Source organism: Ambystoma mexicanum, chromosome 1q (assembly GCF_040938575.1).
Source record: "Ambystoma mexicanum isolate Mex_15411 chromosome 1q, UKY_AmexF1_1, whole genome shotgun sequence".
Taxonomy (NCBI): Eukaryota; Metazoa; Chordata; class Amphibia; order Caudata; family Ambystomatidae; genus Ambystoma; species Ambystoma mexicanum.
Window position 1 is genome coordinate 1,408,284,806 of NC_090922.1, and position 24,818 is coordinate 1,408,309,623.

The 24,818-nt window shown below is 45.3% G+C and overlaps 1 protein-coding gene and 1 long non-coding RNA gene across 3 annotated transcripts in view; one reads left to right on the forward strand and one right to left on the reverse strand.

The window, feature by feature from the left end:
* The window catches only part of LOC138548412 (vitamin D3 hydroxylase-associated protein-like), a 571,296-nt gene that overhangs the window by 429,742 nt on the left and 116,736 nt on the right, over positions 1-24,818 (forward strand). The window contains exons 10-11 of the mRNA XM_069642275.1: positions 971-1,070; positions 13,811-13,854. Of these exons, the coding sequence (XP_069498376.1) occupies positions 971-1,070; positions 13,811-13,854 (144 nt within the window). The remainder of the gene's footprint in view (positions 1-970; positions 1,071-13,810; positions 13,855-24,818) is intronic.
* The window catches only part of LOC138548429 (uncharacterized), a 78,749-nt gene continuing 68,792 nt past the window's right edge, over positions 14,862-24,818 (reverse strand). The window contains exons 2-4 of one of the 2 annotated variants that reach the window (XR_011292242.1): positions 15,350-15,494; positions 15,112-15,254; positions 14,862-14,967 (exon numbers count right to left, since the gene is read on the reverse strand). This is a non-coding gene — a long non-coding RNA (uncharacterized lncRNA). Of the gene's footprint in view, positions 14,968-15,111; positions 15,495-24,818 lie in introns of both variants that reach the window. The other variant, XR_011292236.1, reaches the window with a different exon arrangement.

Here is a 24,818-nt window from a genome sequence, read left to right on the forward strand (position 1 = left end):
AGAGAGAAGTAGCAGAATATTAAGTGCTGGGGATCATTTCTATTCCATAACCAATCAAGGGGCAGCCAATTAAGGAGACACAAATGTATGAACTAATAAGCAGGCCCTCTGACCCATTTGTAAAATTAACCTTGCTACGGGAGGTCCAGTGCCCAATGTCTTCATGTGCCTACCCGTCCACATGCCCCTCAGCATACAATATCAACTTCAAATGGACTTGTCATGTTCCACCCCCTTTGATAGCGTATTATTTGCATGGTTCCTTAGTTGACCTAGTTGGTCTCATACACCTGTTGTTGCTGACATCGTATATTGTGGGGGGGAGGCAGAATGCTTAATGCAAAGTCAATTCAATAATCTCACAAAAGAACCCTAAAACATAAATGGGGTTAGGCTCCATGAATGTGCCCATCTGATTGACTTTACTGCATCTTTGTGTCGCAGCCACCCGGCAACATGGGGTTAGGCTCCATGAATGTGCCCATTTGAACTCTTTTTATACTTTTTCTCTGTGATGTAATTACCCTCTGTACTGCTCTCTATGAGGAATTTACTTCCTGCGCTTTCTGTCCTGTAACCATAAGCACTGTAACCAATCTCTTAAACTCAAGCGCCTAGATACGTTCGGGTTTGGTGCGCTATATAAAAAAAATATATATGCTAAGGTTACTTGTGTGGTTAATGGTTATGGGTACATTGAGGGATTTAGGTTTAGGTTCACAGTGGTGTAAAGCTGCAGATACCTGAACATTTGAACAGTAGCATCAGGAGCACATGGACTATTGTAAGGTGTAGCGCTGGACTTTCTTCTAGCCTTGCCAGCCCAATACGAAGGCCTTCAAGGGAACTGGCACATGTAGCACAGCCTATTCACGGTTTATGATTGGTTGAAATCACAGCTTGCATCCATTTATTTAAAAATGTCATTCATCTTCTCTTGCTCCATAAAATGCAATCTTTTATCTTGCAGCAATGATGAATTTGTCGATCCAAACCTGAAAGCACAGATCTCATTTTATCGAATTCCACGCCTGATAAAGACTTTCCTGTCTTTTGTTACAAAACCACTGGTGAGCAACTTCTTTTTGTTTTTTTACTTTTGTTCTTTATTTTTTATTTCCATTTGATGAGGCGTTGCCTTACCTCAAGGAACAGCCAGGCTGGGGTGATTAGATTTTCAAGACAAAAAGAACAGGATGACCAACACCATAAAAGAAGGTCTACGTTAGGAACCTGTATTCATTGGTCACCTGTTATTCCTGTTTGCCAGAGGGGAAAAATCCTAAATTGAATCCTAAGGTATCCTTGAACATACTTGACTTCGATATACAGGGGATTGGATGTGTGATTGATTGGGCAAAAAGTTTGAATGCCGCAGGCCCCGACAGGCTTTCTAACATCACATTAAAATCAGCACCAGTACTGTGGTCAAAGGTTCTCTTTGAACTATTATCATTGATCAAAGGGTCATCCCCCTTCATGGAGGGATGCTATTCTATAGATCTTTAAAAGTGGGGACAGGCTTAATCCCATAAATTATAGACCAACATATTTATTGGATGCTGCATATCAAGTTCTCTGTTTATTTTGAAGAAACCTCGTTCTTGGCCAGAGACATCTCAGTGCCAGGATCTTTAGCAATTCAGTTTAAAATGTGGCACCAATACCTTGTTTGCTAATTAATTTATTGGCAAAACAAACAACCCTAGCCAAGAGACAACTCTACGTGGCCTTTTTTAGACATTAGTAAGGCCTTTGATTGCGTCATCAGAAGAATTGTTTGTAAGACAGTTAGGGAGTAGGGGTGTCCGGAATCCCTGCTTGCTATTTTGACAGATCTACATACAGAAACCAGAAAGGAGACCAGGTTAGATCAGCGGGGCCTGTGCTCAGAGTGGATAAGAAGTGAGAGGGGTCTTAGGCAAGGATGTGTGCTGGCCACTTTCCTCTTCAGCATGTACATTTCATATCTGGGTACATTTATGCAGGGGCCTGGTGCTAATCTGCTTCAATTGAGCTCGGTCCCCATTCATTATCTTTTATGTGCTATTGATATTGGTCTTTTATACGCTTTTCACTATGTCTTGTAATCAATTTGTATAATCAAACAATTGTACCAAACTTAATTTATGGTGCTGAGGTAACTGATTTAGCGGTAGCTCGAGACACGCTTCAGGCAAAGGTCTCTAAGAAAGTCGTACGACTCCCGCAGGCTACACCATTGCCTGCAGCAGACACAAGTTGGGCCTGCTGTCCTTACAGGCACGCATGAATTGGAAAGGACTTCAACTGTTTACAGGTTTGCTTTTACCTCCCTCTGGTACTGTGTATATAAAACTAAGCAAGGTATCGTTAATTGGTTCTTCCAAAATGTTGGCCATGTGGACAGAATTGTGCCTCTCTGTGTTAATAACTCTAGGGTCAACCATATAGGAGTTGACCTTTTCTCCCCATAAAGTAAAAAAGATCAAGCAGCTGGACTGGACCTGTAATTAGGGAGATGTTATCGACGTGAAATGAACATTTTAGGTTGGACATCAAATCAATTAGCACAATGTCTTCCTATTTGCATAAGCATCCTTCTCGAGGTGCAGAGGAGCAATTTTGTAAATAAAAATGTAATTTGATCCCATCAAGGTATGTTTTGGGGCCAGAGCAAAAGTTGCAAAAGAGGCAAGGTTGTGTCGCTTCTGTGCTTTGGAAGTTGAGACGTTAAAACACTTGTTTGTGAATTGTGGGTTTCTAGAGGCTGCTTGAAACTATTACTTTGGGCACTACATGGTAAATAACGGTATGTCTTCTTGGGAATTACTGTGGTACTTCTGTTTAATCCTGATGACACCCTTTGCATTGCTGCTATGAGATATACAAATGTCACTATTGAAATGTATTAATGATGATGTAATACGATTTATACTGGATGTGTGATTGTATTGAGAGTAGTTTTGCTGTTGATTTAACGTGTTTCTTATTAATATTATGGTCTTTGTAAATGTTGGTGTAATTTGATGTAATGCTGCTATGTATTATGGGACGTTCAGATTAGTTGCAGGTCTTGATGAAATGTAAATATTTAGATGTGTGATTTGATATTGGGGTCTTCCAAGCACAATTCTGAAAGATTTGTTATTTGGGATTTCCAAGCACAGTTCTGAAAGCTATCCAAATGGGATGATTTGCGGAGAATGGCTCTGTGATCAAGCACTCCCTGAATGTTCGTACAAACCCCGAGAGTGAGTATTGAAATAGGCGTCAGACAGGGATGCATTCTAGCCCATAGTTTGTTCTGTCTTTTTATTATTGGCGTCACTGGCAAATTGGTCTCTAGGCTAACTGATGCACCCACTTTGGCGACTGAGAAAAATCCAATTTTGTGATTTGCTGACAACGCTGTTTTGCTTTCCCTTTTTATGCACACAGCTGAATATTTTTGAAAGTTTCTGTGACCAAAATGGCCTAGCTATCAACGCCCAAAAGACAAAAGCAATAGTATTTAGGAGGCGTAGGTCAAAGAAAACATATAGTTTTGTCTTAAAGTTGAGAGATGGGCCCAAAGGGATTACAGATAAAACCGATTGCCCCTGGACGGATCAAGTAGAGCATGCTGCTCCAACATTGATCAGACATAGTGGCACAATATCGAGATTCGTGACAGAGCCACGGGGGTGGAGCCGTGAGCGTTACCTTGGAAACGTATAATGGCCAAGCCAGGTAAGCTGCTTTATATAGGGCAGAATTGTGGGGGATGAATACAACTGGAAAACTCCAGATTGCAGAACAGAAATGTCTTAAAAATATTCTGGGGTAACCCCTAACGCACCAGATCTTCCAACTTTTATGGAAATGAACCTGCATAGCATCGGTTGCATCTGTAAAGCAAAGCCAGTCCATTAGAGGCATTATTGACCCAACAGTGGACATAGCCTAGCCTGGTTTGCGGCCGTTAATGTGGAATTGGCTTCAATTTGGGTTGATTAGTTATTGGCTGAGCCCAGAATCCATTCTAGCAAGACTTAAAAATAAAATTAGCTTACATGACAAAATGGGAAAGAGAAACCGCAACCAAATAGCTATTGTCTCCTAAAGGAATTATATGGACAACCATACCTGGATGTGTTGCATCCTAAGCACGTGAGGGTGCTATGTACAAAATTGCGAATGGGGTGTCTCCCCCTCGCGATTTTGAGGAGCAAGTGGAAAGAGAGTAACTTGCCAGATTGCCCTCATTGCCCAAACACAGTAGAAAGTGTGGGTCATTTTGCCATAGTGTGTCCAAAGTATGCTTACATAAGAACACAATATTTGAGACCACTGTTTAAGCAGCATAGTGTTGTGAGGGCTCGAGGTGTCATCTTTTTGTGTCTGGCAGCTAAGGACTCGTTGGCAACTCATTTCCTAGGTAATTCTGTCCTGTGCGCCTGGAGAAGGACAAAGGCTGTCCCCTGCTAGACTGATGTTCTTGTCTAATCTGTTTTGACCAACATTGTGTTTATGTGTTTGCATGTGGGATGTTTTGTTCTAATGTACTATTGCGAATGCTATACTGTGTCATTGTCTTGTATTGATTATTTTATCTCATAATTACCTGGATGTTATCCATATTTTATGGTAATTGTTTATTTGTAAAGCGCTAATACACAAGTGAAGTGCTTCAGCACTTCAAGGCGGGAAGGGAACAGAGGAATACAGAGTTATTCTTAGGCCTTGAAGATTCTGAATGATCTAGCAAAAAATGACTAGCATACTAGGCCTTGACGGAATTATTACTAGTGAGGTGCAAGACAGGAAAGAGGGGACCGGGGGAGGAGAGGGAGAAGACATACAATCATAGGCTACCATACTAGGCGAGCGACGTTTCAGATAGTGTAAGTGCATGACAAAAAGTGGGGAGATAGAGGAGGGGAGGAGGAGAAGAACATACAGAAACAACTACTGGAATAGGCCAGGCGAACTAGGCCTAGTGCATTCTAGGTAATGTAAGTGCACAGACAGGAAGTGAAAGGGAGGGGGAGGGGAATAAGTGCGCACAGTCAAGCAGTGCCCTGGGATAAGTGCAGAGAGGTTACCCTTCTCATGGAGCGAATTCAAGAAGTGCAGACGCCCGGGGCCAAGTGCAAAGACTGGCAGTGGATCCTGCGACCTGTGATGCTCTGCAGGTGCACTAGGCGCCCGGTCAAGCATAAACGGAGAAGAAGAGTTCAGGAAGAGAAGGAGGAGGGAATGGAGAGGAGGTTAGCGAGGGAGAGAGAAAGAGGAAGAGAAAAGGAATATCTTAAGGAGTTTCCAGAATTTAAGGAGATCAGGCTCAAGATGGAGAGGGCAGGGAGGTTGTTCCAGAGTGAAGCACCTGCGAAGGATAAAGATCTACCCCCAAATCTCTGTTTGGAAAAATGGCTCACCCACAGAGAGTTGGAAGAGGACGAGCAGAGGGCTCTAGAAGGAGAGTATTTAGGGAGAGAGAGTTGTAGATAGTGTGGGACCAGGCCCCAGAAGACCTTGTGGACCATGCAGAGGGTCTTGAACTTGATCCTTGCAGCCACAGGGAGCCAGTGGAGGGATTTCAGCGCCGGAGAGATGCGGTCCCTGGCCTTGAGGCCAAGGATAAGTCTTGCGGTTCTGTTCTGGATAAGTTGTAGAGGTCAGAGGGTAGAAGTAGGCAGCTTGAGAAAGAGACTGTTGCAATAGTCCAGTCTAGAGAGGACCGGGGCTCTGGAGACGGTAAGCCTCTGGGGGAAAGTGAGAAAAGGAAGTATACCTCTGAGGAGGGGAGGCTGGTAGTGGCATTTTTTTTTAGAGATGCCTGAGATGTGAGAGGAGGAGAGTGAGGAGTCGAAGATGAAACCCAGATTTTTTGCCTCACTAGTGGGTGAGGGCACAGGGCCAAAGGAGGTCGGCCAGAGTGAGAGTGGGAAGGCGGGGCCTGTCAATGACCACATTTTATTGTTTGTTTTTATCTGTTGTATTTACTCTTATGGAATTTTTGGGCCGAAATAAAGTAATAAAGAAAGAGGAGTATTGTGTTAATTGTATGTTTGCTGAATTGGAAAGATGATTTTAGATGCATCCCGCTGAGGTGGAATGAATTGCGTAGAATGACCCGCAACTATTAAATGTAACTGATGTTAACGATTCTTAATGGATTTTCTTGTTATTGTCCTTTTGTGTGAAAAGTTTGTGTTAAACTATAACACACAATAAATAAAAGGACTACTCCTTCACAGCCCATCCCCGAACCACGCATCCCCATCTCAAACTGCCCCCCCTCCATCCCACAGTATTTCCAGCACTGATCCTATACATTGTGCGCTTTTGACTGTGGATTTAAGCTGATTCATAATAAAAAGAGCTTTTTTCTCTGATATGTGTTACAAGCATTGCTCTTCATTAATTCACAAGCTGGTCTCTGTGCAGAGCAGGCTCAAGGGGTGATCAAGTTGTGCAGTGGCACTTGGGTGCTGCAGATAAAGGGTGCTGCCTGATCACGCAATGTAAAGTGTCATGTAAATGACTTGACACTTTACATTGTGACAGCTGGCAGCGCGCTTTAGTCCCACGATTTCCATGCCTTCCTGACCGAAATGTCCATCAGATCCCATGATTGGCACATCTCAAGCTATGTTAATGGCACAAGTCCATCCTGGCAAAGAACATGATGTGTGTGCCGTGGCAGACATCGCTCCAGCCTAATTTCTGGTATGTCTCAAGCTCCTTAAGGTTGAAGGCATGACAAGAATGAACTTCTTCAGCATCTGAAGGATGAAAGGCAGGTTCTGCCCTGCTCAGGTTAAACACAATGGGGCAGAAACTCTGGAATGAGCACAAATGAAGAAAGTGCAGAGGAAGCGCTTTTTGTGCTTATTTCATTTGCAGAAATGCACAGGTAACTTTATTGTCTAATATGACTTGGCATTTCACAGGGGCTGGATAGTAGCACAATGATGCGTTGGCCAGCCCCCTTGTATACATTAGCTTCTGGCAACCATGTGGTTTCTGGGAGCACATTTCACAAGGATTGACACTGAAATGCGGTATAAGGGAAAATGCTTTTCTATCCTTGTTTGCAAGTGGCTCTTCTCCCAAGACGCTTAGAAACACCTCAACTACATACTTACCTGCACCAGGTCCTTACCTCCTACCTTGACCTCTGGCGAACCATGTAACAACTATGTCCTAACTTGTCTGCTAAACTGTAACCTAATGTAAAGTGTAACCACTGTAACTCAAGGTATATGTAACCGATGTAACCAAAGACTGTAACCTACCACCTATGTAAGCAACACTTGTAACCAACCTTCATATGCCTAAGTGCCCAGATGCCTCCGGGTTCGGTGCACTATACAAATGCCTAAATAAATAAATATGTGGGAGAGAGTGATTCACACCGCTGGCACCTCTCTTAAAATCAATGCATGAACGGTTCAGAAGACCAACTTACTTACCAACTGGTGACGTTCTTTCGATTGGATGTTCCTCCAACGTATTCCTCATCTTTGATGATGATGATGTATTCCATCCAGCTTCAGCTGCTTCGGAAAAAAAATGTCGGCAGAGGGCGCCGTGCGTCGATGTCGTCGAGTCGATGGTCCCTCGAAGGTCTTCGTCGAGGGTGACGTCATCGGGTGTATAAGTAGCACGCAAGGTGCCCGTTGGCCTCAGTTCTGTTTTCCCCCCTTTCATTATCGATTTTCCACTGTGCAGACTGTACCGGTAGACAGGTATTTTGCCTTCCGAGAGTTGGAGTGGCAACAGCCCGGGAAAAGTCTACAGACGGATAGGTTGGGAGGGCGATGAGGAATACGTTGGAGGAACATCCAATCGAAAGAACATTACCAGTTGGTAAGTAACTTGTTCTTCAAGTGGATTGTGTCCTCCAATGTATTCCTCATCTTTGATAGACTCCCAAAGCAGTAAGGATAATTCTTATGGAGGAGGGATTTTTTTTTCTTCAATATCTTCAGATGGCTGAGTATAGGTCTGCTCTACCAGAATTTAGCTCCTTAGATTGGGAAGCATCTAGGTTGTAGAATTTTGAAAAAGTATGCCGCTATGACCAAGTCGCTGCTTCACAAATGGACCTTATAGGAACACCTCTTTGCAGGGCTGTAGACAAAGCGATGCCCCTGGTGCAATGAGCCCTTAGACCTCCTGGTGGGTCTTTTCCCGCCAGTCTGTAGCATTCCGAAATGCAAAGCACAATCCAGCGTGATATTGTCTGTTTTGTTACTGATTGACCCAATCTTTTTCCTATGTAGCCAATAAACAGTTGGCTGTCCAATCTAAGCCTAGAAAGCCTAGAGATATAAAAGCTAAAGCTCTTTTTGGATCCAACCTGTGTAATCATTCCTCCTCCTTACTAGGATGGGGTGGAGGATAGAATGCATGTAACACAATTTTTTGATTTAAATGAAACTCAGATACTACTTTTGGTAAAAATGAGGGTTTAACCTTCAACACAACTCTGTCCTTATGGAACACAGTATAGGGTGGCCCAGAAGACAGTGCCTGCAATTCGCAACTAGCAACTAGGAAAGCAGTTTTCCATGTTAGTAATCTTAATGGACACGTGTGCAAAGGCTCAAAAGGAGCACACATTAAGAATTTTAGGACCAAATTGAGATCCCAAATCGGTACTTGAAATGGGTGAGGAGGAAACACATTAGTGAGTCCTTTTAAGAATTGTGCTATCAAAGAAATTTTGAAGTAGGAGCATTCTTCTGACGAGCGCTTGAAGATGGAAAGTGCCACAAGATAACCTTTAATGGTTCCAACATTCAGACCTCTATGTGCTAGGGTCAGAAGAAAAGATAGTACTTCCGGAATAGAACATAGAAAAGGATCGACATTCTTTTCTCTGCGCCAGTTGCAAAACTTTTTCCAACGGCAACAGTATAGAGACTTTGTTGCTGGTCTTCTTGCCGAAAGCAACACCTCCATAAAGTCATCTGGAAGGTTCCAATCCCTGTATCTGAGCCTTTCAGATACCAAGCATGAAGGTTGAGCGTTTTGACCTCTGGATGGAGAACCTGACCCTCCACTTGAGAGAGACGGTTCTCTCTGAGGAAGACGTACTGGAGGACAGATGGACATGTCTAGAAGGTCTGGGTACCACGTTCTCCTGGCCCAATCCGGGGCAATTAGGATCATGCGGCTCCCGAAGCGTCTCAGTCTCCTGATGACCTGAGGAATGACGGGAATCGGAGGGTACGCATACAATAGTGGGAAATTCCACTTCACCACAAATGCGTCCACCAGGGCTCCTCTCGGGGGAAATTCTCTTGAGCCAATACCTTTAGCACTTTTGGTTGATACTGGTCGCAAATAGGTCTACCTGAGGGGTTCCCCAGAGGGCGAAGATCTCTAGAATGACTTCCTGAGCCAGTTCTTAATTGTGGGACACTGTTCTCTGCCTGCTCAGAGCATCTGCCGTCATATTCTCTTCCCCGGCTAGGCGAACTGCCGTTAAAGAGATTCCTTCTTGAATTGCCCAATACCAGAGTTGCATTGCCTCTCTGCACAGAGGTAGTGACCCTACACCTCCTCTTTTGTTTTGATATTGAATGGCCACTGTGTTGTCCATCATTATCAGGACATTCTTCCCTCTGACAGAGGAAAGCCTTCAGCGGGTAGTCTGATTGCTCTCAGCTCCAGAAGGTTGATGTGTAGTTTGGACTCCGATGGAGACCAACGACCGCTGATTGTCAGATCGTTGGCATGAGCTCCCCACCCCTTGAGTGAGGCGTCCGTCACTACTGTAATCTCCGGCCATGGCTGCCAAAAGGTTCTCCTTTCAGAATATTCTCTGAACAAGTCCACCATAGAAGGTCCTGACGAACCTTGTTCGGAATCTGGAGAAGATCCGTCATTCGACCTGAGAACTGGGACCATTGAGTCTTTAGAGCCCATTGAAGGGATCTCATTCTCAGGCGTGCCTCTAGCACCAGAAAGATGCAGGATGCCATGAGGCCGAGCAACCTTAGGAAGTCGTAAGCCTGAAGATTTTGGGCGTTTTGGAATTTGGAAACCATCTGAAGAATGTCTTGAGCCCTCGACCTGGGAGACGAGCTCTTTCCCAGGGATGTGTCTAACACAGCTCCTATATATTGGAGCCGTTGAGAAGGTGTCATTTGTGACTTCTTGAAATTGAGGAAGAAGCCCAGACTGTGAAATGGCAGGTGACTTTTAGGTGATCCAGTGCCTGATCTGCAGATCGTGCTCTGATCAACCAATCGTCCAGATAGGGGTAGACATGAATCCCCCCCTCTCCTGAGGTGTGCTGCCACTACTACCATCAATTTGGTGAAGACCCTCGGGGCGGAGGTCAATCCGAATGGAAGGACTCGAAACTGATCATGTGAGTCGCTAACCACGTACCTCAGGTATTTTCTGTGCTCGAGATGAATCGGCACATGAAAATAAGCATCCTGGAGGTCCAATAACACCAACCCTGAAGCTGAAGGGCCTGAAGGATCTGAGAAAGAGTGACCATCTTGAACTCGTCCTTCCTGAAGAACTTGTTCAAGTTTCTTAAATCCAGGATGAGTCTCAGTCCTCCGTCCTTTATGGGGATCAAGAAATATGGGGAGTACCATCCCATGTTCCTCTCCGCTGCAGGTACCGGTTCTATAGCACCTTTCTCAAGCAGGGTTAGAACTTCCTGCTGTAGGAGCGGGTCCAAAAACTTCAACGGGTGTCTCCCTGGTGGATTGCTTTGAGGTTGCGTTAGAAAAGGAAGGCAGTAACCTTGGGCTATTATTTCTAGAGCCCAAACATCTGAAGTAATGGCTCTCCATTCTTGCAGATGCTGTGACTGCCTGCTTCCTACAGGTGTTTTGTGATGCAAGTCCTCAAAGTGGTTTTGTGGCGGTTGCTGCAGCCGCTGATGGCAAAGAAGCTGTAGCTGGAGCTGGCTTTGCACGTTTTGCTTGTCCACCGTGAGTGGACTTTCTTTGGCCCCTTTGACTGGCCATTCCTCTTGTTCTTCCATATGTGGAGTAGTAACGATAGGATCGTCCCCTCCAAGATTGATTTGTCGCACGAAAGGGCTGAGGTTGCCTGATAGCAGCTCCCAACGACTTGGCAGCTGCCTTTGAGGTCTGCAACCTCTCAAGGCTCTCGTCAGCCTTGCTGCCAAAAAGGTGAGACCCGTCAAAGGACATGTTCAGAAGATGGTTCTGTACGTCTGGTGCAAAACCCGATTTCCGTAACCATGCAAATCTACGCATTACTGTGCTAGTGGCCATGGACCTGCTCACACTATCAACAGTGTCCAAACCAGATTCAAGGGATTCCTGCATAGCTTCCATTCCATCTCTAACAATGGCTAGGAATCCTTCCCTTTCTTCCCCTTCTGGTATGTGCTCCGCCGCCATTGCAATGCACTCCCAAAGAGTGTACGAAAACTTTGCCAAGGCACAAGTGGAGTTGGCTGATTTTAATGCCATGCTCCCAGCTGAAAATACCTTCCGTGCCCAGCCATCCACACGCTTATCGTCCCTGTCTGGAGGGATAGACGGGTACGCAAGTTTGTTAGAAGCTGTGGCTGCCTGTATGACCAAACTTTCAGGAGTGGGATGTTTAGACAAATAGCCGGGGTCGCTACTGGCAGGGCAGTATTTTGAGGTAAGGGATTTATTCACTGGAGGAATAGAATCCGACATCTCCCAATTTTTGGCCACCCTATTTTGTAAGGCCACATGGAAAGGTAGAATTGGGTCTTCAGTAGGACCATGGTCCAGTATGTCTGTAAGATCATCTTGGTCAAATTGGGCTGTAGGCCTGGCCCAGCCCAAATAATCTACTACCTTCGTCATTAACTGACGGTATGATGGATTGGCATGTTCACCTGGCTCTGGTCTACCAAATTAATTTTCTGGGGACGTATCAATACCACTTGCATTGTGCAATGATTCAACCAAATCCTTCACCCTGCTATCCTCTGAAATCAGGCATTCAGGAACATTTGGAGTAACAAATTCAAGCCCAAAAGGTACATTTTTTTACTCATCAGATCTTTCTTGTTCCTCAAAAATTGAGGTGAGGGATTTGAAAAACTCCTTCCTAGGCAGAGGCTTGAAAACCTTCTCTGGAGGAAGTAGAGGAGGAGTGCTAATGGGTTCTGAATGCAAACCAGGTGTTTTAGCCTTTTCTTTCTCTCTTCCTAGCTGATCTTGTCGAGCTGGAAGTTTTGGCGTCGAGGGCTTCGGCGTCGATAACGTCGACGTTGTACCCGACTTTGACGGCATCAGCTTCGAGGGCGTCGAGGCACTCTTCATAGACTTGCCCTTCGAGGTTTGTTCAGTCTCGGACGGCGTCGGTGACCTCGAGCGGTCGACTCGACTCAAGCAATCTTTTTCGCTCGACGTCCTAGAAGGTTCTCTATCCTTCCTCCTTCGATCACCCGGGCTCGAGGGCACACGAGTATCGGAGCGATAACGCTCCCGGCCGGCTTCCGAGGAAGGCGCGGACCGAGGCTTCGCTTTCTCGATCACCTCCATCATTTTTACTCTAAATGCTTCCCACTCTTCGGATGATGAATGTTTGGTGGGACATTTCATTCTTTTTGGGGATTCGTCCGAAGACAAAGTGGAGGGGGATCTGTGGCGTCGTTTCTTCGACTTTTTCATCGAAGACGACGAGCGATGGGAATCGCTTCGGCACCTGGACCGATGCCTTTCGCGTCGAGGAGATTTCTCCTCATGGGACTTCGACTCGACGCTAGAAGCTTTTCGGTTGGACTTACGACCTACCTGCAGTTTTCCCCTCCTTTCTCGCAAGGCTTTCCCCGTCATCGCCTGACACTTCATACAGGCCTCCATGTCGTGGCCTTCTCCAAGGCACCATAAGCGCACTCGGTGCGGATCGGTAATCGACATTTTTGAGCCGCATGATTTGCATTTTTTGAAACCCGATTTCGTGGTCTGCGTCGATGAGGAAGACATATTTCGTTGTTTATTCTTTCATCACAGAACTCGAGGCGCACCGAATCTCCGAAGCAACGTACACTGCTGAAAAACGGAACTGAGGCCAACGGGCGCTGTGCGTGCTACTTATACACCCGATGACGTCACCCTTGACGGAGGCCTTTGAGGGACCATCGACTCGACAACATCGACCCACGGCACCCTCTGCCGAAATTCTTTTGCCGAAGCAGAGGGCGCCGGATGGAATCCATCATCGTCATCAAAGATGAGGAATACGAAATGAGCCTCTCATGCACTGCACCTCCCCCTGCGGCTGGTCCAAAAAGGCATAGGGGAAGGTTGTTTATTCTTGCGCATATCAAAGCACCTCCCATGTTGAAATGCAAAGAAACGCCCCCTTACTTGCACAAAAATGCAAAGGGAAAGATGTGCACCTTCAGAAGCCCTTTGTGGATTACTATGTGGCTTTTTTTTGCGCATGCACTCACTTGAGCCACAAAGGTTTTTAGAGTTTGCTCCACTGAATTTCAGGTTGCGCTACAGTCTCTGCAGCTGTAACATTAACCCATTGAACTATCATAGCAACCAAGGTTGATGCATTTTCTGTCCTATGTTATCCACTGCCCTAAGTAATAGTCTACTTTTCATTGCTGGCATAGTAACAGGCCTGCTCGTTGCAAGGCCGAGGTCTGAATGTGGCGTTAGTAACCCATTCGATGGGTGGGGTGGGGGCAACGGCCCAGCCCGCCACAGTGCTCACCATACCCGTTCCCTCATGAGCATCATTTTGGTTGATGCGATGTATTCTGCATCCTGCGTATAGTAGGAGCAATAAAGATTAAAAAAAGTAAACTAACACATAAATAACCATATTTTTATTTTTCCTTTAGTTTCCTAGGTTTTCGTACATCTGCAAAAGCATTCGAGGACTTGGGTAAGTAATGCTGGTATGAATCTAGGAGTAGCATTTCACCAAGCAGTCAGTGCCTCTGCCTCCTGATCGACACTGGTTGAAAGTACTTTTGAGTTAGTGAGTAATATTGATCATAAAGCACCCACTGTGGACTGACTCTGTATTGGTTCTCTATCGAAGGGTAAGAATTGTAATTGGTTATTTATAACGCGCTTAATACCCAGAGGGATCGAACCGGTGTTGCTCTGCGTCGACAAGTCGAGCGTGTTGCCAATGTGCTATCCTTCTGAGACTAAGAGTTTCTGCATTTGGCTCCTAGGTGGCACCCACCATGGAGCAAAACTATTGTCGAAGTATAGAGAAGGAGATATAGAAGCAGATGGCCTGGAGGGAAGAAGCCAGTAACAAAAAAGGGGTTTGCCCCTAGTGATGCAACTTATGGTGGGGGTCTGAAAGTATGCGTACGTTAAATTCCAAAAAGCTGCTAATAAAATTGTTATTTAGCCCCAATAATTAAATAAATTCCATTCGTTTTTGTATTTGGTATCCTAGATATCCATGTACATTCATCCTTTGTCGTTAAAGTGCACTGTCTGCAGAAATAAGAGAAAGAAAAGTTCAAAAAGTATTAAATCTTGGCAATTTTATTCCATGGTGACAAGAAAAATTAATGCAGATAGTTTGCAATGAAAGCAGTAATGATAAGAACCTGAGGGGTTCTAAACAATGTGGTTGCTAAATAAAACTCAAAATGAGACAGATATAGACAATGAAATGCAAAGCAAATATTTTTTCTTTTTTTGGGAAACAGTTTTGTGAAAGCAACTTATGTGAAAGAAATCATTACACATTTAGACAACAATAAACAATAAAACAGCAAAAACAGTTTATAATATTGTTTGTGCAAAATGAATTATTTGTAAGTTGTTCAAGTTTATCTCGATGAGTTGTTAGACAGGTTTGCCTATGTAAAAGACAACAATTGGTAGTTGACTTCAGGGTCTGAAATGCTATGTTCCAAGCTCATTGAGTTTTTCTTTGATGTTGACCTCTATACGTTTCGGTGAGACCACCTGTGGGGCCTAAATTTCGAATACATGCCTTCCTCGGGGCAGATTTTTAGGGTAACAATCCCTGTAAGGGAGGCATTCACAAAGAAAGGAAAAATCCTGAGAGTTTCGTACTGGCTGTGTTTAATTACAAAGGTTTATGTTATACATTTGGGGTTAAGTAAGCTGATGATTACTTATTTATAAAACTCCTGAAAGAGAATCTTACCACATTAGTTGGTGAGGAAAAAAGAGGAGCAGTTTATCCCAGAAAGAGCCCCGTCGTTACTAGCAAGCGTATTCCAGCATGTTGAAGAGTCAGTGCCCGCGTTTTCATATGGCGTCTGTTCTTCATATTACATTGGCAGAGTTCTGAATGTATAGGATTAATGAATGTAAGTGACCTTTAAATTAATAGGAGTAAGATGTTTGTTTTTTCAATTACTAAAAGTTGTCTATAAAAGTACCATTTGTTTGTGTTCGTCACGGTTGCATCTGTATTATTCAAGAGCAATCATTCAATTGTGACGTTTTTAGGTTTTCTTTTCCATGCCGGAGTCCAAAATAATTTTGTTGATATTCTTGCGGCGGATGTATCTCCGGAAGTGAATCCTGGAAAAATAATAGAGAGGAAAATGGCTTTAGAATCACGATGACGTAATTCTTTGGCCGTGCTAATAAATATGGGCAAAAATGAACTGCAACGCTTAGTATTAATTAGCTCAAGAGAGACAAATAACCAGTAAGTCAATGGGAAATAGCGCATTTAAATATGCGTGCAGTGCTTCTCTTCGTGGTCATAGTTTTGAATAGCGGTAGTTTCTGAGACAATGTCTACGCAGTGATAGTGACGTGAAATGCAAGCCATGCCATGCACTCAAGCGAGACAATTGACTACTAGCCTGAAAGGGTCAAAGGCACCTGATATCTGAATTATAGCGCGAGACCGGATTGAAATAGGGTCTACTGATGCGTAAAATTCTGAAGTAACCCATTCAAATTCGGTGAATAATGCTGACCTTTGTGTCAATGTTTCTCATTGACAGTGGATCTGGCAGTGCTGCAATGATTCAACTTACATGGTGACTCGAAAAGGAGTACGTCTAAATGCCTTCTTCCTGTAGTGACGTAACCTACTCCTGATTGGTTAGTTACTACCTGTTTGGGGCTGTGCTTCTCCTGATTGGGTATTAGCATAACTTCCTGTGGATGCGTGGCACTGTAACCAAGGCAACATGTAAACAGTTTTTTCGTTACTCTGCCAGCCGCGTTTTAGAAGAATGGTGAATATATTCTTGTTATTCAACAAACAAGTAATAATTATGATATGTATTTTTGCAGCCACCATATATCTAATTCGAATAAGAGAGTTAAGGATCGAACAGTGAATACCACTCATGTCCTAATGTGCCGGCGTGAAGTAGTCACCTAATGTATATGCTAGTGGCTTAGCTGCTCTCCACTGTAACATGAATTATATGTTGGGGGGGTGTGGCTCTTATCTTCCCTGAGGATTCCTGCCACTGTCACTCCTACGCAGACCTACTCCTCTTTTGAATGCCTTGTCTGCCAACTCTCTCTCTCTCTCCTAGCCATTCCCTTACCGTGGCTACTATCTATCGGCCACCTGGTCAAATTTCCTCCTTCCTCTCTGAGTGCGCGGACCTCTCCTCCTCACTCCTGTCCTCAACCACTCAACTCCTCTTTCTTGGAGACTTCAACATCCACCTGGATGCCTCCTGTCACCCCTCGGGACTCTTTCTTTCGGGACCTCTGCGATTCTCTCTCTCTATTCTCCCGTCTGGGCCGACTCATTCTGCAGGTACACTCTTCATGCTCTGATCTCTTCAGACCTTCCCCTCTCTGTCCGTCTCTCCACTCCTCTCTCCTGGAGTGATCACATTCTCCTATCCTCCCACCTCACCTTCCCTACCCCACAGGCAAAGCCACCCACATCACTGCCACCCTCCTTCTTGGTCATCCGACCCATGAAGCGCGTGTCAGTTGAGGCTTTCGCTGCCACCTTCTTGCCCCCCCCCCACCCTTCGGCTGACTCCCACCTTGACACAGCCCTCTCCACTCTGCTATATCTGATACTCTTGATATCCTTGCCCCTGTCATGAGAATCTGCCTGAAGCCCAAAGCCAAATGTAACTCCTGGTATGACTCGGATCTCGTCACCCTTAAACGCAATTGCAGGGTGGCAGAGAGGAAATGGCGTGCTTCATGTTCATCTCCTGACAAACTGGCCTGCCGCCTGCTCCAAAGGCAATACCGGCTCTCCGTTCTCACCAAGAAGAGAGCCCTTATCCAAGCCCGCATCTCTGCGGCATCTAACAATTCGGCCAAACTCTTTAAAATCTGCAAGGAGCTGGCCAACCCTGCTGCAGTCTCTACCTCTCCTGTCCCCTCTCAGGCCCTCTGCATGGCAACGGCCTCTCACTTCATTTCAAAAACTCAGGACATCCTGTCCTCACTCTCCTCCTATCCCCTCCCCCTCTCTATTCCCTGCTCTTCCTCTGGCCCTCCTGCAGCCACCCCTCCTCCCTCCTTCTCTGCCTTTCCCCTTTTTTCTGCTGACAAGGTTTTCTAGACAAGTCCGATCTATGAAAGTCTCGTCAAAACAGGTCAACCCCTGTTCCTCCAAAACTATCAAGGACCACATCGACTCCTTGACTCCTGCCCTGGCTGACTTCTGCATTCACTCCTTCACCTCTGGAGTCTTCCCATCCCCCCCAAGCACTCCCTTGTGCACCCCCTTCTTAAGAAACCCTCTTCCGACCCCTCCTGCCCGGCTAACTATCGCCCAATCTCTTATCACTCCCTTCCTGCCCCAACTTTCAGTGCTATGCGGATGACTCAGCTCATTTTCAGGCTACCCTCGGCTGCCTCTTCCCCTTCCCTCATCTCTGACTGTCTTTCTGCTATCCATGAATGGTGTGCCGCCAACGACCTCTGCCTTAATGCCAGTAAGACTGAGATTCTACTCATCGGCACACCCACTCCCTCCTTCCCTGCAGCCCTCTGGCCGGCCTCTCTTGGCCCTCTTCCTGCAAAAAACCTCGGGGTCATCTTCGACTCCACACTCTCTTTCTCTCCTCACATATCTGACGTCTCTAAGAAGTCACACTACCAGCTACACCTCCTCAGAGGTATCCTTCCTTTCCTCTCCTTCCCCCAGAAGCTCACTGTCTCTAGAGCCCTGGTTCTCTCGAAGCTGGACTATTGTTACAGCCTCTATCTAAATCTGCCTGCCTCTACTCTCCGCCCTCTGCAACTCAACCAGAACAGGACTGCAAGGCTTGTCCTTGGCCTCAAGCCCAGGGACCGTATCTCTCCAGGACTGAAATCACTACACTGTCTCCCAGTGGCTGCAAGGATTAAGTTCAAAACCCTCTGCATTGTCCACAATGCCTTCTGGGGCCTTGGGCCAAAATACCTTCAACTCTCTCTTCTTAAATATCTCCCTTCTCGAGCTCTTTGCTCATCCGTCTCCAACTCCCTCAGGGTCAGCCGCTTCTCCAAGCAATAAGTTGGGGGTAGATCTCTCTCCGCAGCAGGGGCCTCCCTCTGGAACAGCCTTCCTGCCTCCCTGAAACTTGAGGAGAACCATCTCCGGTTCCGGAAGCACCTCAAAACCTTTCTCTTTGCCTCCGCTTTCACTCCCCTCTCCCCTTCTAATATTACTGAAACTGCACTGAATCTGCAACTGGGCCACTCACCGATCTCGGTCCTCGGCCCAGCCACTCTCCTCTGCACTGCCTCTCTGGCAACCCCTGCACTGCGGGACCGTCTCTGTATCCCTACAGCCCCTCCTACCAGCACTTGTCTGCACTTACCTTGCACTTGCCACCAGCTGGCCCTTACCATTTATCCTGTATTCTACTAACCCTGTACTGCACTTTCCCCTTTGCACTTTTCCCTACCCCTCTACCCTTGCACTTGCGCGATCTGAATGACACCTGGCCTAGTAGGATCGTTGTCTCCCCTCTGTTCACCCCCCACCTCGTCGCGCCTTGAAACACTTGTGTATAGGCGCGTTACAAATGCCATATCATATCATATGCATAATTTTACCACCATATTTTTTACAAAAAGAAAATCTTTCTGTTGTAAAACATAAGTCGGCTCGTTAAGATTTCTGATTGTAACCATATCAATGCGATTGTAGTTATCGCTTTAGACCAGATATACAGCTTAATAACCAATGGGTTTACTGTTGTTAGTGCATAGACATTCCATTGATAGCGGATTGGACCTTCAACCTACAGACAGTATATGGGGTAAGAATACCCTATAAAGATAGATTTAGACTGCTGTTGGCGCTGGTGAGAGGGCTGGCTTTTCCAAGAATTTAAGGGTTCTTAGAGGGGTGGAATGAATTCCTCATTGAGCCCTTTAGTATGTGTTTCCATCCAATAGATCCAACATGCTTCTTTCTCAAGCAAGCATCTGGATGTATTGGTCGAGTATTTACTACATCTAGCACCCACCACAGAATATCGTTGGGTGAGTGTTTTGATGCCAGGTAATCATTTACAAGCGGTGCCGTGGTTGTTTTGCACCTGATACGGGACCAGTGTTCAGCTATTCTGATATGGACGGCTCTGGTTGTTTGTCCCACGTATCTAAGTCCGCATGGATACTCGATACAGTAAACAACTTGTTTAGTCTTACAGTTTGACAAAGTAGGTAGAGTCCATATGTGTTCACCAATCCGGAATTCTTTAAATGAGCATGCACCGCATGGAGGGTGGCCTTTTGCTGATCTTAGGTCCCAGAGGCCAGTTCTGGGTGACTGTTTTTGAAAGCTGGAGTGTATCAGTTTGTCCCGTATATGTGCTGCTCTTTTTAGAGCAAAACGGGGGCAGGATTCATCCGCTAAGTTTAATTTCACAATAATCCCAATGTTTGAGAATCATTATCTTTATCTTGAAGGTCTCTGATCCATGGGTGAGAATGCATGTCATCTTACTGTTGTCCGATGTCAGGGTTTTAGTTGTTAATAAAGACTCACGGTCCGTGAATCGAGCCCGCTTACGTGAGCGGCTGATTAGCTTTTTTGGGTAACCTCTTTCTTTCAGTCTTGTATCTAATTCATCTGCTTTTTCATGAAAGTCTGAAAGGTTGGTACACTTTCTTCTTATGCGCAGGTTATCCTTAAGATGACGAGGGTGATCACTGTTATAATGTAGGAGTGTGTTCCTTGCATTCTCTTTTCGGTGGAGGCAACATTTGCGTTTGCCAACCTCATGTTTGATTTCTAGATCTGGAGGGAAGGAGCCGACATAAGTATGTTCACAGGTGTAGTTCACCTGCTCTCCCTCCCACTGCACAGCAATTGCTATGCACTGGCTTTGGTCTGCCATGGCCGTTACCCTCCCACCCACACAGACCATGCACATAATGGATTCTGTTCCCCTGGTGTCGATAAGCTGCTGTGTGATGTCCAGCCAAAGTACAGAGGAAACAGTTGTTGGTAAAAGCCAAAATGTTGGATCAAGCATATGTACATTGAAGGCTACTCTTTCTCCCTGATTCATGGAATTATTTGTGCGTAAAACGCAGATTTGTGCGCCAGTCTGGCCGAAAATACCCATACCTCAAACAGGGATTTTCAGGCAGAATGGCGCGCAAATCTGCGTTTTACGCGCAGATAATTCCATGAATCAGGCTGCTCATCTTATGTACATTGAGCCTATGCCCAAACACTCACACATTGGCCCATTATTGGCATCATTTGCCCTGTTACTCGCGGGACAAAGGTGCTGCAGCCTGTCCAGCTGCTCCGAGAGAACTCACATGCCCGTAAAATGAGGACAGCTGTCAATTGGGGTGTGTACCTGTGCGCATAATGCTAGTGCCTGGCAGGTATTGGGCAAATGGCAAATATGCTGGATTGGGCAATTTTCTTTTTTGAAACGCAGATATGCAATTAGATTAACATTTTAGATGGCCTATTAAATCGCTGAACACCAATCAAAGAATTGAGCCATTGAGGCTTGGACTCTGCGTTCACTCCTATTGTTCTTTATAGCTGTTAGTTTACCTGGCAGAATGCAGGCGCCTGTTGCAACTGCTCTTTACAAAATGTTCGATTATGATATAATATTTGGTGTTTTTTTGTAGCAGTGCGTACTGGAATTAGTTTCAGAGAGCTTGGTATATGTGTTAATAACAAGTGTCATCATTACCCAGGTTTGTAGTGCTCAGTTTGACCTTGAATGAAAGAATGAGACGGCCAGTAGCAGTATCAAACCTTTGTCCAAGTTACAGCACTTCTTCATCGACAATGCATGCCCGTTCAGTAGAGTTGTCCACTCCTCCCTAAGCGCCCGCAAAACTAAGACATTCTTAGTGCTGGATGATGCGTGCCCACCTCAACCTGCATTCAATTGCATCACCGATCTAGCGGCTGTCAGGACCAACATCTACTCCTGTCTCTCACATGGTACTATTCCCCGCTGCACACAAAAATAGACAAACCTCACCCTCCTCAGAAAATGATCTCTCAACCACACGCACCCTGAAATCTACCACCCCATTACTGTCCTACCATACCTCACCAGAATCGTGGAACGCTTTGTCACTACCCAACTACAACAACACATCACCACAAAAAACCTACTAAACCCCTTCTAATATGGCTTTTGAACTGGAGACAGCATTGAGACCATTCCTCTTCACATACTCAATGACCTCTACAGCAGCACAGACAAAAGACGCAAAACACTACTCCTACTCCTCGACTACTCTACAGCCTTGAACACCATCGACCACACCATTCTACTAGACATCCTAGCCCACAGGATGAATCTCTCTGGCACCTCCTTTCTCACTGACAGGACACACTTTGTCTCCATGCCACCTTATGGATCATACCCCACAACCGTCAAGTATGGGGTCCTGCAAGGCTCCTCCCTATATCCAATCAACATGTTGATTTCCATGGACAACCTCTTAGCAAACACAACGTCGATTTCCACCAATGTGCAGATGACACACAAATATACTTCCAAAGGTCACGCCCTTCCCACCTCCACACCCTCAAAACCTGTCTCTCCACCATCACCAACTGGTCACTCACTTCTTCAAACTCAACCCTTCCAAAATAGAATACCTCCTCATCTGCCCCCTAAGGCACAAAGCCAACCCCATCCCGGATCCAAGAACTCGCCACAGACGACCCACACATATCCCTCTCCACACATGTCAAATCGTTGGCTTCACCATCGCCCCCCACCTTTTCTTCACACACCATATAGCTGCTGTCACCAAAACATGCAATCTACAACTACACCTCCTATGCAAAACCAAACATATCCTTCCTCCTAACTACTACTGCACCACAGTCCAAGCACTGGTTCTCTCAAAAATACTCTCCTCACTGGACTCCCCAACAGTACCCTTGCCCCCTGCAAGCCATACAAAATGCAGTGCCAGACTCCTCCTCCCCCTGCCCAAACATTCACACATCACTTGCCTATCCTAATCTTCCTATCCTGTCTTGAAAACATTGTATAACTTCTTTTTACATCTCCCACCTTTTAAAACATGTAACTATGTAAGGCACTCCGAGACCCCGAGTGGTAGGGCCAGCGCTAAACAAAAATTCAAAATAAAATAGTTTTAAAGTGTGTTAAAGCCCACGAGCAGAGATTAACCTGAAATGGAGAAATTACAAGATTTTACTTTTTTCCTGAATTGCAGATGATTTAGTATAAACCAAAACTGATGAAGCAAAGAACGCCAGGAAGTGGGATCAGAAAAGGTATGACTGCCCCTTCTGTCCCCCGCCTACACCTGGCGTGTCCTTCGTTGCCAGAATTCGTTAATAGGTTTAGAGGAGCAGAACACACAGCAAGAAAAGTAAAAACTCTGCTGAAGACAAGGAGAACCTCTTAAATATTAAACCTTTGAGCCAAATAGGAACACTTTTGCAGATTAACAGCCAGTCGCTTAAATGCCAGAAGATGGAGAGTCATACGGCTCCACCGACCATTCCCTATGGAGGAGACAAACGGCTTTTGTAACAATTTGCAAAATCTGAAGATTGTTAGGGATGCCTGGTTGTAGAGTTCCTGTCATTGGGATAGGAGTAGATTTGAACCATGATCATCCATGTTTGGGTACAAAGCCCAGTAAGGGAAAGCATTCTTGTCCAGAGCATGTTAAAAAGAAGTGAGATAGCTCAGCAGCCGTGATGTGGGAGCCTATTGATTTATGACATACACACACATAGATTTCAGGTGTTCATTTTCACAGTTCTTAATTTGTAGGTACTTCTGATTTTGGCACGAAACCAAACCACCTAATTTTGGGGAGAGGAAACGCTTGGCAAGTGCACGCCAGAGCTTGTCCTTGCTTTTCAACCAATACCCCTCTGATTTCTGAGACTTCTAGTTTAGTTGTTCTCATAATATGTATGCGACTACCCCCAGCATGTAAAGCACGACAGGCAAAAAATAAAACGTGAGTTCAAGTGTTCCAACAATAAAATCAAACACTTGCATCAAAAGTCTCCATAGTTACAAAAGTAAAAAACGACATTGGCCATAACAAATAATACAATGCACAAACATATATGATAATGATCAAACTCATATTCAGTGAATTTCTCAAGCTTATATCTAAAAAATACATTATTAATCAATGTAATGGGTTTATATTGCACATCACTAAATTACTTAAACATTATTTCTGATGCTTGTGAATCTGCTTAGAATCACTGCTGTGCATGTGCCACAAGGCCTAGTAGGACCGTTACTGTTATTTCTCCCATGTACCCCCCTTGTCTTGTGGTGCCTGGAAACACTTTTTGATGTATAGGCGGCATACAGATGCTCAATAAATAAAATAAAATAAATACTAAATATAGTCTGTCATCTAGTGGTAATTGCGGAGTATTGCATACTTTTTTTGAATATCGAAAAGGAATATCGACATGGGTGTGACTTTAACACTATCTCTAAAGTGACAACTAGTGTACCCAAAATCCTTAATGCGTTGAGGTCCAACGGATTGTTTTTTCCACCTAACTAGTTGGTGGCACATACTGCAGAGCTCGTAAGAGTTTATATTGCTAATTCAAAACAACCAGTGGATTCTCTGGCGATTCACTTGCTCTTCGAAGACTACTTGGATGGATGCTTGATGCCTGATCCTGCCCACCAACACTTCATCCTCGACTGCTTGGTGACTGATTTCCCCGTGGCAGTGGTCTTTCCGGCCCGGCCTTTACAGTAGGGATAGTGAGATTCTGTTCTTCTCACTTCTTGAGAATGCCTACCCCTTCTCTTTGCTTTTCTTTGGTCTGGCTGCCATTTCCCTCTGCTATGGAGAAGACACCTTTTAAATTCTGCCCGTCTTGCAACAGCAAATTTCTTTCAAAAGACACCAATCGCCAATGCATTCAGTGCCTCCCTAGTAATCACGAGGAGCGTCACTATAAAGCCTGCAAACAATTTTGGCCTAAGACCTTGGCGTACTAAATGGAGGGCAGCCTACACTATGCAGGCCGAGAATCATTGCCCCTTCAGCGCTTCAGACGAGAAGCCTGTCGGGAGGCACGACTCAGATTCGGAGGCCATTAACCCAAATGTGGTACCCTCGCACTCCCACGTGTCTGCCCCCAATCATGACAAGCATGCTGTCGACAGTGTGATGGGTAAGTCGCATCCCGGCGACAAGGATACACATGCACCGCCTACTCATAAACACACAACCCCTGAAATGTCCCCCGACGGATCCTTCGAGGAAAGCTTCTACACCCGCAGGCCCATCGAAGTCTTCAGCGGGACCTTCCAAACCTTGTGGTTCCTCGAAATCAATGGCCTCCGTTTCAGACCCCAACAAGGCCTCCCCTTTGCCTGAGGACTGTTCTCTGGCCTATCCTCCTCTTTCCAGGGCCCTGCAGCTAGACCCAGCTCCATCTAC